This window comes from Monodon monoceros, unplaced genomic scaffold (assembly GCF_005190385.1).
Source record: "Monodon monoceros isolate NGI ecotype Baffin Bay Population unplaced genomic scaffold, NGI_Narwhal_1 Super_Scaffold_5, whole genome shotgun sequence".
NCBI classification, from domain to species: Eukaryota; Metazoa; Chordata; class Mammalia; order Artiodactyla; family Monodontidae; genus Monodon; species Monodon monoceros.
The window spans coordinates 14532924-14547769 of NW_021703782.1; the positions used below are offsets into that span (position 1 = coordinate 14532924).

At 54.5% G+C, this 14846-nt stretch overlaps 1 protein-coding gene across 1 annotated transcript in view; it reads left to right on the forward strand.

Moving 5' to 3' along the window:
- The window catches only part of LOXL2 (lysyl oxidase like 2), a 100578-nt gene extending 85972 nt beyond the window's left edge, over positions 1–14606 (forward strand). The window contains exons 10-14 of the mRNA XM_029202472.1: positions 761–1004; positions 7599–7714; positions 8887–9023; positions 12823–12934; positions 13668–14606. Of these exons, the coding sequence (XP_029058305.1) occupies positions 761–1004; positions 7599–7714; positions 8887–9023; positions 12823–12934; positions 13668–13747 (689 nt within the window). The 3' untranslated portion in view covers positions 13748–14606. The remainder of the gene's footprint in view (positions 1–760; positions 1005–7598; positions 7715–8886; positions 9024–12822; positions 12935–13667) is intronic.
- Positions 14607–14846: the final 240 nt, after the last annotated feature.

The following is a 14846-nucleotide window of genomic DNA, read 5'->3' on the forward strand; positions in this document are numbered from 1 at the left end:
GAGTGGAAACTGGTAGAACCTGATATACATCAGAGCCTTGAAAGTATGCAACCCTGCCCCCCAGCAGTTTCATTTATAGAAATATATTCTAAAGAAATAAAGTTACATACACAGATTTACTACAGGATGTTTATCACAGCTTCATCTTTAACTGAAAGGTTTCAGGCAACCCTTATCTAAAAGTATGGGATAGGGTTATGAATTAAATATTATGGAGCCATGAAATGGATGTTGCAATGGATGTTTATTAACAAAGGAATATGTCAAGTTATGCTTTAAGGGAAACAGTATTAGCAGACTATACATTTACATACAATATTACACATGGTGGAAAATACATTTGTATCATTCCCAGAAGAATCAGACCAAGGTATTAAGAGTGTTCTCTCTCTGTGTAGCACAATTTCATTGTTTTTGTAATGCTTTTTATTATGGAAAATCTCAAGCCACTCAAAAGGAGAGAAAATAATATAACGAAGCCTCGTGCACCCATTACCCACGTTGAACAACCGTCAATATTTTGCGCACATGCACTGGGACCTGCAGAGGCGTCCAGGAGGACTCTCAGAGAAGGGGGAGAGGAATTGGGGGCAGCGATCCACAAGGAAGGTGACCTGGAGGGGGGACACCAGGAGCCAGTTCTAGACAGTGAGGCTCGGCAGGGATGGAGGCTAGTGCCAGTTCAGGAATCAGAAGGAAGCTACTCGGGAAGGGGTGAGGGGTCTCTGGCCTTGTCTGAATCCTGTGTCTGCCTTCCCAGCTGCCCCCGACCTGGTCCTCAACGCAGAGATCGTGCAGCAGAGCACCTACCTGGAGGACCGGCCCATGTTCATGCTTCAGTGCGCCATGGAGGAGAACTGCCTCGCGGCCTCGGCTGCCAACACCAACCCCACCACGGGCTACCGGCGGCTCTTGCGCTTCTCCTCCCAGATCCACAACAATGGCCAGTCTGACTTCCGACCCAAGAACGGCCGCCACGCGTGGATCTGGCATGACTGCCACAGGTGAACCCTCCCTGCCAGCGCCATAGGCTGCGCCAGCCCGAGGCACCCAGATGGGGTTCAGAATCACAGGGTCACTTAGGGATAGCCGAGAGGCCACACGGTCCCGGGGGCGGGGTTCTCCCCAGCTGGAGGGGTGGCTCACTGGCCTCCCACATTTGCAGATGCCATTCTCTCTTCCCAGGGGGCCCTGGCCCACCTCCTCTTCCCCGAGTCCGCTCTCTCTCTTGGCTCCAAAGTCTCTACCGTTTGGAGACAAACTTTGTTTTGAGAACCCCGTGCCCCTCCATTGACCCTCAGTCAACAGTTTTCAAGTGTGTCCACAGCAAGTTGGCGCTCTGCAGGGTGCTTGGGGTTTTGCAGTTGTTGGATTCTGAATTCGTTTAGGAATGTACTTTAAGTACCAGTATAAGTTTTAAACATCTCTACGAAGGCGGTGGGTGTGGAGACAGGAGTTCTAGGCCAGGAGTCATGAGGCCTGGTCTCTCGACCCGGCTGTACCTCTAACCAGTTGCATGATGTCAGGCCAGCTGGGCCACGTCAGCCGGGACTGCTAATACCCCTTCCAGCCCTCAGTCTGTGGCTCTGTTCCCAGTGCTATATAAATCATGGACAAGAACAGAGTGCAATCCCAGAGCCAGCCCTAGCTGGAGCCAACAGAAGCCTCCCTGTTCATCTCCCTGCCTTCCCCCTTCTTTCTGTCCCTTTGCCTTGATTCCCACCCTGATCCTGAACCGGCTGCCAGTAATGGTCCTCATTTTCCTGCTCAGACCTGAGCTGGGCAGGCAGAGGGAGCAGGGTGAGTACAGTTTTGAAAATGAAGGGAGGGAGACCCCTGCCATTCAAGCCGGCAGCCACGCCCTGCCCCCACCGTGAGGGGCCGCAGACTCGGGCACGGGGAGTGTGGTCTCTAGGCTCAGAATCAGGAGCTTTTGCACCAGGTCCCTGCTTCTCAGAGCGGGGCCCGAGGGCTGGCAGCCTCTGCAGTCAGTGCTGAATCCAGTGTCCTTGGCAGAGTCACAGCAGAATCTGCGTGTTAACAGGTCACCAGGGGACTGTGTGCACAGCAGTCCGAGAGGCCCCAGTCTGGCTGACCACCAGGCATCCTTCCAGCTCTAAGATGTGATGATCACAGTTAGGGACATATGAACTAACATCTACTGAGCCCCTTCTAAGTGCCAGAGCAGGGAACCCTCATTTTCCTGAGTCTGGAAACGGCGGCTCTGCGTTCATGGGACTAGCGCCAGGTGAAGTCGTGGAGCAGGGACCCCGACTCGGGGCCTCTCTGACTCCCAAGCCTGCGTTCTGCCTGATCTTCATCAGAAATCTGTGTTGTGCGGCTTTTTCATGTCATAACTTACGGCCTAGTCACGTTCGAATCTGTTTGGGGATAGAGTTGTTTAACCCATTTCAAAAGAAAGGACTGTGGAGGGCTTCCCTGGTGGTCCAGTGGCCAAGACTCTGTGCTCCCAATGCTGGGGGCCCGGGTTCAATCCCTGGTCGGGTAAGATCCCACATGCATGTCACAACTAAAGATCCCGGACGCCGCAACTAAGACCAGGCACAGCCAAATAAATAAATAAATAAAAGGAGTATGGTAGAACTCAGGGGAGCTGATATTCCTTTATAGTTGACCCTTGAACAACACGGGTTTGAACTGCACGGGTCCACTTATACGTGGATTGTTTTCAATACATATTGTACCTCACTATATGCATTTTCGTTATACAGCTTTTTTAAAAAATTTATTTAATTTATTTATTTTTGGCTGCGTTGGGTCTTGGTTGCTGCACATGGGCTCTCTGTAGTTGCGGCGAGCAGGGGCTACTCTTCATTGCGGTGCGCAGCCTTCTCAGTGCGGTGGCTTCTCTTATCGCAGAGCACTGGCTCTAGGCGTGCGGGCTTCAGTAGTTGTGGCACGCGGGCTCAGTAGTTGTGGCTCACGGGCTCTAGAGCACAAGCTCAGTAGTTGTGGCGCACGGGCTTAGTTGCTCCGCAACATGTGGGATCTTCCCGAACCGGGCTCGAACCCGTGTCCCCTGAGTTGGCAAGCAGTTTTTTAACCACTGCGCCACCAGGGAAGCCCTATACAGCTTTTAAATTAACTCAGTGTGGGGAAAAGTTTATGTCTGATTAGAGATTACAATACGTGGAATCAAAAGAATTAGAGCTTGAGTCCCGAATCTATCCAAACGGTTTCAGCTTCCTGCCCTCTGGTGAGTCATTTATCAACTCCTTTGTTTCTGAGGCAGTGATAGCAGTACTTGGATTTTCAACTTCACGGGGGTCCCGTGCCCCTAACCTCGGCATTGTTCAAAGGTCAACTGTAATTACTATCCGTATGTCCTAAAAGTCCTAATTAGCCAAAAAAGTTTTGGTCTTTATATAGAAGCATGGAGGTCTTCTGCAGGGAGAAAGTCAGAGAGTAAGATTAAAGCCATGACATATGGGTGCCTGATTTCCTTCAGAGAATACATGGCGGAAGTGCTGCCCTGTGGGCCTACAAGTAGAGGGTAATTGCATCTCTGCCCTGCATGTGGCACACCATCCAGACATCACACGGTAGGAGTCTCCCTGTGACCTAGGCTTGCCCTCCAAGGAATGGTCTTTTCCCTAAGAATACACGTGGCGACATCATGGAAGTGTTTCTTCTCATCTGGTGCTCCAGGAACCCTGACCCCGTCCTCCCCACCCCTACCCCAGCTTTTCCTGTGTTCTATTTTCTTTCTTTGTTTATAGATGTTGCAATCAGTGGTTTGGGAGGGACGGGTGGGAAAGAACATACTGGATAAGCATATGTTCCTTCAGGCCTGGACCTCCTGGACCTCCTGAGAACCTCTGACCATAAGGACCCCAGAGGGTATAAGAAACTCTCCACCCCTGGCCTCCAGAGCTCCAGGGGCATTCTCCAGGCTCTGTGGGAGGACCTTTCAACAGGAATCCTGGCCCGAATCTCCGTTGGGTCCCTTTGGGAGTGTGATGAAAGCTGGCCCGTCCTCCACTCAAAAAAATTATTTCTCGATTTAATGTCCTATTTCAGCAGATTTACAGATGCTGAAGCCCATCTGTGGAGCCAGAATTAAGAACCCTGGCTCAGAGTAGTGTGTATGGGGAAAACTATAGCTCCCAGTTTACTTGATACTATGATGAGGAACAGAGCTATGTTCTTTGAAAGCCCTAAGATGAAACAAAGAACGGCCCCCTTAGGAGTCTCCTCCCCAGCCAGACCTAGAGGGAAATGCCCTGCACCATTCTCTCTCATATGCATGGCCCTTGGTTGATGATTTTTTTTTAGCACAAGCCCTCTAGTGTCAGGTATTCTCTCCCTTCTGGGCCTGGGATGGGGGTCCCCGTCCTGCTTCTTGTGTCCCAGGGAGTGGGACCACACCTGCTCCCCTGGCACACGATGTCACAGCTTTGACAGCTGGGCACAGAGCAACCCGGCGTCTCCTGGCTCTCAGCCCCTGCTCTGTCCCAGGGCTCAGTCTCCCTGCCCCTCACATCTTGGGGAAGCCCGGGAGAGGAGCTGGGAGCTGGAGTGGCAGGGAGGTGACAGCCAGCACAGGTGCCAGCCCTCTGGTCAGGGATGGCCCGGGTACAAAGGGGGGACTTTCCTTCATTCCGCCCCACCCCCTACCATGTGCGGAGCAGCCCCCGTATCAGGTCAGAGCCCCACAGATTCAGTGCGGCCAGTGAGCCAATTTTAGGCCCTCATCCTATCCGTGGGGCTTTGTTCCAGCCAGGGGCTGCCTAGCACATGAGGAGGGCGGGGCAGAGCAAGCAGAAGGGACCCTGCCCTTTGTGGCCGCATTCCCTGAGGCTGGAACACACCCCAAGATTTCTCTGAAATGGGGATGGGAGCCTTTTCCCAACCATGACTGAGTGCCGGCCACGACTCTCCATCCTGGAGGCACCGGAAGACTCGTGGCTGGTGTGGGAAACGAAAAAGAGTGAAACATCTCTACAACGCACACTGATGCTCAGATCGAAAGTTTTATTTGGGCCCGAGATGACCTAGGGTAACAGAATATACCCAAACCTCCCTTCTTGCTCTGGACTAGCTTTGTCATCCACATGTTCACCCAGCACCTCCTGCCTCGGCTAGTACCGTGTCCTAGAATACTGTGATCTGGAGTCTCACGGTAGAAAGCTGTCCTTCCTCTCATCCAGATTACAATGACCTCCCTCTAGTGTCAGGTATTCTCTCCCTCCTTAGACTTCTGGAATTTCTTTGCAAATCTGAGTTTCCTTATCTTTATCCCATGGATCTGGCCCCCTCTTAGACTTCCAAAGTTCAGGACACTCAGCCTGAAAAGAGGAAATTTCCCCTGATCACCAGGGGCCTTCCCAGCAGCCACGATCCATACCCCCTGGGATGTGTGTGCGGGTGGTGGAAGGTGGGTGCCCCTGGGCTCCACAGCCAACCAGCTGGGAGGGAAACGTGGCCCCGGGGGTGATGTCCACGTTTGCCCCAGCGGTAAAGCACAGAGGCTCCCGGACCTCAGCTAGCTAGCATCGGGAGGCTCCAAACCAGCTGCTTCCCTCCTGATATCCACAGGGGAAAAACTGAGGAGCTGAGGAAGACGACTCTTAAATCGAGTCTGCAGGAAGCCAGGAGAGCAGGAGAAGGTCAGCCTTACAAGAGTCCATCTGTGGACTCTGTCCGAATTTTGTTTAGACAACGGAACATAAACCTATTCCTCTTCAGTCTTTCCAGCCGGTAAACATGACAACATAAACCCGTCTCTGAAAGAGGCAGACATGTTTTAGGCGATGAGTCAGACCTCATGTCTCACCTTGCTCCAAGAAGCCAAAATAGACTCTTTCAAAGTCATCCCTTCAGCTGCCACAAAATGCATCCTTGTGACTGTTCCCTGTGGGCCCCTGGCTCAGCATTCTTTTACCCAGAAACATGAGTGACCTGGGAAAAGCCCAACTTAGGAACTTCTGACATTTTTTTTAGCACAAGCCCAACACAGGAAGAAGGGAAAAGAGCCTCTGATTTCCTCTCTGGAAACCTGTCCTTTTTTTTTTTTTTTCTCCTGCGGCCACTGTCGTGGCCTCTCCCGTTGCGGAGCACAGGCTCCGGACGCGCAGGCTCAGCGGTCACGGCTCATGTGCCCAGCCGCTCTGCGGCATGTGGGATCTTCCCGGACCGGGGCACGAACCCGTGTCCCCTGCATCGGCAGGCGGACTCTCAACCACTGCACCACTAGGGAAGCCCCCTGAAAACCTGTCCTTTTAATTCCCCTCTTCCCCCTGTCCTCTTCTGCTCCCGATCCAGCAGGGGGAGCCTGAAGCCAACCACCTGAGGCCCGGGAGGCGGGGAAGCTGCTCTCCGGGCCTGGGGATAATCGTAGCAATGGTAATGGTGGTGGCAGTAATTAAACACGACTCCATCACTCCTGGGAGTAGTAGCAGTAAGCAGAGAGTTGACAGGTACTAAGTGCTGCTCTGTTCCAAGCCCCATGTTAGGTATTTCTGTGATTTCTCCTACTGCATCCTTACAGAAGCCCTGATGGGGGATCATGCTATCGTTCCCTCTTTCCTGCAGAGGGAACTCAGCTCGCATGGAAATGAAACATGTGATTCTGTTCCCCAAGCCTTGGTACCTTGTTCCTCAGTTTTTCCCCATTTTCCAAATGTCCCTGTAATGACAGAGCTAAGTGCCTTGCAGCCGCTTGTGCCTTGCTACATGTGTAGCAGCTTAGGACGGGCCTGGCCACCGAGAGCTTTAGGAAGGCCCCAGGGCAACATGCAGCAGCTGTTTCCCTTGTTTATTCTGCGCCAAACACAGGCCTTTCCAAGGATCTGCATCTGTTCTCAATTCCTCCCAAGTGACCGGATGGCATACCATTAGGTAAACACCCAGCCGAGGGAAGAGCCACGGGGGTATACAAACTCTCTCCCCCTCTACACCTTTCCAGGGCCCGCAGGATGTGCCTGCCATCCTCTCCCTCCCACAGGGCCTAAGAGCCCTCTTTTCGCCTCCTTTTTTATTTACTCGCTGCCAGGAGCACAGACTTCTGCCTCCGTCGCCTGGTTCAGCACCTGCCCTTCCCACCCCTCCTCCCCCTCTGCAGTCTCCCTCCCTCCCTCCCGACCACACTCCCACCTTAAAAGCTTTCAAAACACATGGAAGAGTGACTTGCATTTGTCTGCAGGAAATGTCTCAAGTAGGCATGGGCTGTGATAGCCACTTTAGCACCCAGGAAGATGTTACATTTACTAAAAATGTCCTAATTTATTGAGCTTATTATTGATGCCGGGCCCTCTCGTCATCAGTTTATCTTACTATTCTCCACAACATCCTGTGCATTACGTGCGTCATTGTTCCCACTTAGGTGATGAGAGAACTGAGGCCTGGGGAGGTGAGCGGGCTGTGTCCCTCCAGAGCCCACGTAAGCACCATGGTTATTAGCTCTATCCCCCCTTTCCTAATGCCCTGTTGCTGCCCACTCCTCTCCCACTGGCCGCCACTTTGGACCACACTGCTCTGCTCATGGTGTCCCCAGTGGGAAATCGTCAGCTGGGCCATCGCTTGCAGGCGGCCGTCACTCCAGAGACTGACATCCAGGCCCCCTCTCTCGCCCCCAGGCACTACCACAGCATGGAGGTGTTCACCCACTACGACCTGCTAAACCTCAATGGTACCAAGGTGGCAGAGGGCCACAAGGCCAGCTTCTGCTTGGAGGACACAGAATGTGAAGGAGGTATCTCTGGCGGGGCAAGCTGGTGCTGGGAAGCTTCGGAGGGACTCACGTGCTCCCGTATGCACTCACCCGGCTGGAAGCCGAGGCCGGGCGCAGGTCTCTGTGTCACCCTGGCCACTGCTGACTCTCCCCGCGACCTTCCTCACTGGGGATCCCATGACTATAGCCTGGGGCTGGGGGGTTAGGCAAAGCCTGGCTATAAAGGCACCTGGGTCCCCAGAGTTATACTGACGGGCACTGGTGGGTCCACGTGGCCGCCCGGGTAAGGCCCAAACCCTTGAACCTGACACGCAGTCCCCTCCCACTCTGGCTCCTAGAGCCTTTTCTCCCTGGGTCCCAACACAAGTGCCCCGCCACACTGGTTCTTACCTCCAGGTTCAAGTTAAACCCTCACTCTGAGGTTCCCAGACCCTCTCGACTGCCCCAGGCAGAAGCAGCACCGTGCTCACACCCCTAGTCAGCTGCCACGCCTGCACCGTGACCACCTGTGCGCGCACCTGCCATCCTGGCCTGACCAGGCTCTCTCGGGAGACTCGATGACCCTTGTCAGCATGGCCGGAGCTTAGAGTAGCGCCCAGATGAGGCAGCCTCTCGATAAATGGGTGCGAATTGTCAGTGGTTGACGTGGCCCCTGACATACCAGGAAATCACACAGCAGATGGGTTTTGAGCACCTACCATATGCCAGACAATGGACTGACCCAGGAAGGGTCAGAGAAACAAGGCAGACCTGAGTCCACATCCAAGTGCAGATTCCCCAGAGGGAGACAAGATGACCCCAGCATCAAGCTCAACAATAGACACCAAAAACTTACCCAGATAAGCACACGCTTCATGCCTAGGCTGATATTCCTTGGAGAGGCCAAGGTGGGCCAGAGTGGCCAGGGAAGGCTTCGTGGAGGAGGGAGCAGTGGGTTGTGGGTAGGGAAAGAGGGAGGGATTCCATCAAAAGGAGAGCACGGAAGGGATGGGCTGCCGAGCCCAGGTGAAGCCAAGGTTGTCGGCCTGGGAGAACAGAGAGACGCCGAGGGTGGGGTCTGGGGATGTCACCCACCCAGCAGGGCTGCTCGGGGCCCTTTGTGGACAGGGTGGCACAGATGGCAGAGGAAGCCTCTTCCGGCAGAGGGGTCATGGGTGCGTGGTGACTGGGCTTCCCTCTGCCCCTGCCTTCAGACATCCAGAAGAGTTATGAGTGTGCCAACTTCGGCGAGCAGGGCATCACCATGGGCTGCTGGGACATGTACCGCCATGATATCGACTGCCAGTGGGTCGACATCACCGACGTGCCCCCTGGAGACTACCTGTTCCAGGTGAGGGGCATGAGAAGGGGCTCCAGGTCCCCGCTGATGGGAGGAGGTGTCTCTGCCTTAGCAAGTGGGTGGGTAGCCTCCTTCTGATGGTGCCCAGGCAGAAAACGCATGGAGGCCAGGCCATCTAAAGTGCACAGAGTCCTACGCCCGGAGGCTGTCGCTGTCACCCAGGTAACCTAGGTAGGTATGTGAGACACGCAGGCCCGTGGGGAACTGCAGACCTCCTGAGACATCAATTCAGTTGACACCTGGTGCTTCCAAATCAAGATGCACCTGAAGGCCAGATTTGGTCCTCAGGCCGGGAATTTGTGCACAGACTCTAAGGCGACCTACACCTCCTGTGTCCTTTGGAGCTGTACTTTCACCTCCGCCCCATCTCTCCCAGTGCCCTCACCGCGCCTTGCTCTCTGCTGTTAAGGCTAAAAGCAGTCACACAAAGAGCCATTCACTCCCAAGTGTTTGTGACTTGCCTCTCCCAGAAACGTTTGCCCCACAGAAGGGGATCTGCACAGGGGGCAATTTTCAATGCAAAGAAATGAATCTATAATGGTAGGCTGTTAGGACTAGAGACAGCCTTTCCAGTGACTGTTTGAGTGGAGACTTCCCAGGACTTCCACATGCGCTGTCCAGGGGGAAGGCCCGCCCTGAGGAGGAACTAAGATGGCTTGGCCTCCCACCTTCCCGCAAATAGCTGCAGGCTCCAGCCAGGGCCCTGACTGGTGGAGGGGCCTAGGGGCACTGTATCCCCACCATCTCCCCTTCTGGGGCACAGATGCACTCCTGCCTGTGGAGGCTTCGTTTCGCCTTCTCATTTTTCCCACATCCCTACCCGTCTTGCTTTCAAGCTTGATGGTTGGGTGGCAAGTGGGCGACCAGAAAGCTGCGTTGAAAGCTTTCCAAAGGGGGCATTCAGCCAGCGCAGGGCCCAGTCACGGTCCCCACCCTATAGACAGTCCTGGGAGGAACCAACACCTGCAGGGAAGTGACCACAGAGGGGTTTTGAAAGTTTCCCTGGTCAATTTCAGAGACTGAAAATCAGACAGCCAAGCGTTTTTCCACCCACAAGCCCAGAACCGCAGACTTGGAGAGGACCGACCGAAGAGCAGAGTGCTCTCTATTTAAAAAATTGAATATCTGTGTCTGTGCACGTACTCCATGCGTGGTGGTGGTGTGCTTGAGGTCTGCTGTCCCTTTGCCTGGGGGACGCGTAGCATCGTGTATTCTGACAATGTCTATTTAATAACTGCGGCTCCTTGAAGATCGGTGATGGGCCAGAACCTGCCTACACCCTGTGAACCCGTGGTCTCATGTAATCCCCCAGGGATGAGTGTTACCATTACCCGCATTTCACAGCCAGGCCAACCCAGGTCACATGACTCCATATTCTGTGTTCTCGACTCCTAAACTATACAAGTAGCAAATTAACTCATTAGGGGCATGTTCATGGAAAAGACTGTCCCTTGTGATAGATGTGGAGCTACAGCCGTGTGAGAGCCCCGGCCTGAGTCACCGGTTCTCTCCATTCCCACGTGGACCCAAGTGCAGGCACCAGTAATGCTGCTCCGGCAGGAGAAAGCCAGGCCGGGGAGGAGGTGGCGTTCCATCCGGAGGGGCCTGTGCACAGAGGCTCAGAGGCAGGGCTCAGTGCTTTACTAGGTTCCTAGATCCACAGCAGATCTTTTTTTTTCTTCAATATAAGGTTGCCACTGCCACTGCCAATTTATTTTTCGTTTGTTTGTCGGTTTTTCTTTTTCAAGTTTTTAAAAATTGAGGTATAGTTGATTTACCGTATTACATTAGTTTCAGGTGTCCAACATAGTGATTCAATATTTTTCTAGCTTATACTCCATTTATAGTTATTAGAAAATATTGGCTCGATTCCCCGTGCTGTACAATGTATCCTTCCTTGTAGCTTATTTATTTCACACATAGTAGTTTGTACCCCTACCTTGCCCCTTCCCTCTCCCCGCTGGTAACCATTAGCTTGCTCTCTGTATCTGTGAGTCTTTCTTTTTTGTTATGTTCACTAGTTTGTTTTATTTTTTTAGATGCTACATATAAGTGATAACATGCAGTATTTTTCTTTCTCTGACTTATTTCACTAAGCATAACACCCACCAGGTCCATCCATGTTGTTGAAAGTTGCAAGATTTCCTTCTTTTTTCTGGCCGTGTAGTGTTCCATTGTGTATACATGTACCACATCTCTATCCAGTCACCTGTTGATGAACACTTAGGTTGCTTCCACATCTTCGCTGTTGTAAACCACAGCAGGTCCTTTGTCTAAGGAACTAAAGCCAGCGATCCCCACGAGATTGGAAACCATATATCTGAGAGTCTGATGGGACTGTGGAGACCATTTTTTCAGTCCCCACCCCTGCACCCAAGTGGGTCAAGCAGGCCCTGATAGCCCCTACTACCCACACGGTCACCCCACAGGGACACCTGGGTGGGTTCCCTCAGGGTACGGCTGTCCATGGGCAAGGGGCTGCCCGGGCCTTGGTGCAGGGGGTTTGTCCGTCCTGGACTATGAGCCATGCATGGGCTGGGGCAGGGGACAGCTAAGGTTGTTGGGTAGAAAAGAGATCAAAGAAAAGTAAGGTCACCCCAGGGCGGGACATTGACCAGCCTTACCTAGAGACACAGAGTCACGGTGGTAGCCTAGGGCCCCCACCATGGCCTGCACTGGCCAGGATGCAGGGCTGGGGACTCCCACTGGCCCGTTTCCCACAGCAGCTCTGGCAGGGCCCAACCAGCCTACTGAAGGGTCACACCCAGGCCCTTCTGGAGGGAAAGGTCCTGAGGGCCCCAAACCTACAGAATGTGCCTTAACTAGCAGGCTACCCCTCCCCCATCACACTGACGTAGGGCAGCACTGCCCCCCTTGTCTCCCTGGGCTCTCAGCCCTTCCATATGTGGCAGGGCCCTTGGGAAAAGCCTCCTTTGTGTCCTCCATACCTTCGCCCACAGCCCCAGGCCCAGCTTCTGTCCCTCCCCCTCCCCCTCCCTCCCCTTTCTCCTCTGGGTTCCTCACCCCAAATCCCCCTTTTCTGTCCGCTCTCAGAAGCCCCCTCAAAATGACGGTCTTCCTGCCCCTGCTCCTTTGGGCTGTGCCCTCTTTCCTAGGACGATGCAGAGGAAGGGGGACAAGGCAGGCCCAGTCTCCCCGAGAGCCCAGGCCCTGCACTGGTGAGCGGGAAGGGCTTGGGGATCCCCTAGAGCAAACCGAGGCCTGGAGAGCAGAAGGGACATGTCCAATGTCACACCGCCGGGAGCAGTGTCGTCTCCAGCACCCAGGGCAGCCCCCCTCCAACTCCCCACAGTGCCCGGGCCTCGCCCCCACCCCTCCCAGCACATCCTACTCCCCGGCTCCCTTCTGGCGCCTTCAACAGCTGTTCCGTGGCCTCCCCAGGCCCCAGCTCCTGCCACTGTACCAGACCTCCCAGCGCACCCAGGAGGGGGTACGACTGTGTGTGTGTGTGTGTGTGTGTGTGTGTGCGCGCGCTCTTACGCTTACTGGCCATGAAGAGCATGTGTGTGTGTGTGAATTACACCGAGACAGACAGAGGTGCGCGGAGGTCTCACTCCTCCAGGCCTCACCCTCCTCTGCACCCCCCCCGACCTCATCTCCGACCAGCTCTGCGCCCACCGGGCTGCTCCTGGAACACAGCACCGGCCATGCTTGCTCCCTTCCGTGAGGTCAGCCCGGCTCTGGGGGCAGGCCTGGTCTCAGCATCTCAGCTGGGCCTGGGACGGAGGGTGGCCGGGGCGGGACCCCCTCCAACCAGACTCTCCCCCAGGTCGTCATCAACCCCAACTACGAGGTGGCGGAGTCTGACTACACCAATAACGTCATGAAATGCAGGACCCGCTACGACGGCCACCGCATCTGGATGTACAACTGCCACATAGGTAAGGCCCCTGGGCCCTCCTGGGGAGCACAGCGCCTCAGGCCTGCCAGGTGCCCCCACGCCGCAGCCCAACTCCAGGAGACAGGCAAGAGCTGCCCCGCTTTCTCCAGGAGCCAGAGCAGCTTCCTAACTTGGGTGAAGACTTCAGGGAATGGGGCCAGCCTCGCGTTTCCACACGCAGGAAGGACACTGTAGACACCACAGGCCTGGATTGGAGACCGGGTTTTCACAGCCCACTCTGGCTAAGGAGAAAGGACGGGGCAGATACCGGGCCGGCCCAGCATAGACCCCAAAGCTATTTCAGGGCTGGAGCTGAGGCCACCGCCTCATTACGCATGAGACCTCAAAAATGGGGGCGTCAGCAATTTGCAGGCTCTGTTTCGTTTTCCTGTCGAGAGCTAGAAGCTAGTCAACCACTGTGGCTTCTGGTTGCCAGTAAAGAAGCTTTTCCTCGCGTTATACAACCTGGGTTCCAAAAGGGGAGGCTGAGCGGGAAAAGTGATGGCCTCGCTCTCGGTGGAGGAGGAAACGAAAAGCACTAGATTTCGTCGCTCCTTCACTCGACTTTGACAGAGCAGCTGACATGGGCCTGGCCCTAGAGATGGCCAGCACCTGTCGCTGCCCTGGGGGTGTCACATAGAGGTGGCCGCCCGAGGAGGGTGGTGGCTCCAGGGACCCTGTGACCTGTGCATCCGGTTTGCCAAACTCTTGTCTCCCTGATGCCCACCCCTCAGGTGGTTCCTTCAGTGAAGAGACAGAAAAAAAGTTTGAACACTTCAGTGGACTCATAAATAACCAGCTCTCCACGCGGTAAAGCAGTGACATGGTCGCCTCCTGCCTTTGGGCCACAGCGCATCTTCCCCGACGACCGACACCCTCGCCCTGCTCCCCTTCATCCAGCCCGGCCCGCCTGTCTCGACCCCCTGCAGCCCCGGCCAGGCTCAGGAGGAAGGCGAGGAAGGCGTGTTCCTGACACCTGCAGGCTGGGAAGGCCTCTGGGGCTGGGGCTTGACCACGGGGCTGTGGGAGCAGTGCCAACGGAGAGCCATCCTGTCCAGGACCCCAGCGCGCAGGTCGTCACCAGCTTGTCCCATCCTAAGTACAGTCCACTCCGAGTCTCACCACCTGCCCGGCTCACCACAGATAACACGGGGCCATTTTCTTCTCAAGTTACATGCTGGCAACGTGAGTGGTCAACCGGAGGAGGTCTGGATGGATCCCATTTCTCCTCCTCTTAGGTCGTTTCCAGCCAACTGGAGTATCTAGACTTCTCTTCCAATTAAACAAACTGCCTCTGCTCTATTCTATCCACACATATAAATAATGCTGCCACACGTCTTCTGATTCAGTGAGCTCAGAGCTGGTACTTCTCTCCCCCACACACCCCCGTGTCCTCTTATTTTTCAAGGTACTATTATTCTATTTTCGCAGACTTTGAAACACAAATTTAGTGGCATTTCATATTGGGCATCTGGGCCTTTGAAAGTATAGCTCAGAAGAAAACCAGCCCGCCTGTGTAAGTGACTTCTCTTTCTGTTCCTTCCAGTTCTGTTAACTGATTCAACGGTGCTATAACCAGGGTCCTGGGTGATGAGGACACTTACCGATTGCCATGTGTCACCACAGACACTTACACATACTTGAAACTTGGAATAAAAGATTTATGACCTGCATGTGTGTTTCATTTGGGCCTCTGCACGCAGCCCCTGAGCAGCAGAGCTCCTTTCCCTAGTCGGCAGTCAGGGAGCTTGGCACCCTTACATGTGCTCTCCTGCAGGGACGTTGAGTTCCTGGGCCCCTCCCGTCCGGCGTGGCCACAGGGGCCTCATTCAACGCACACCGCAGAGGAAGGGCAACTCCTGCCGAGAGCCGTGGTCTAAGGAGGTCAGGAAAATCAACAGAAACATAGGCCT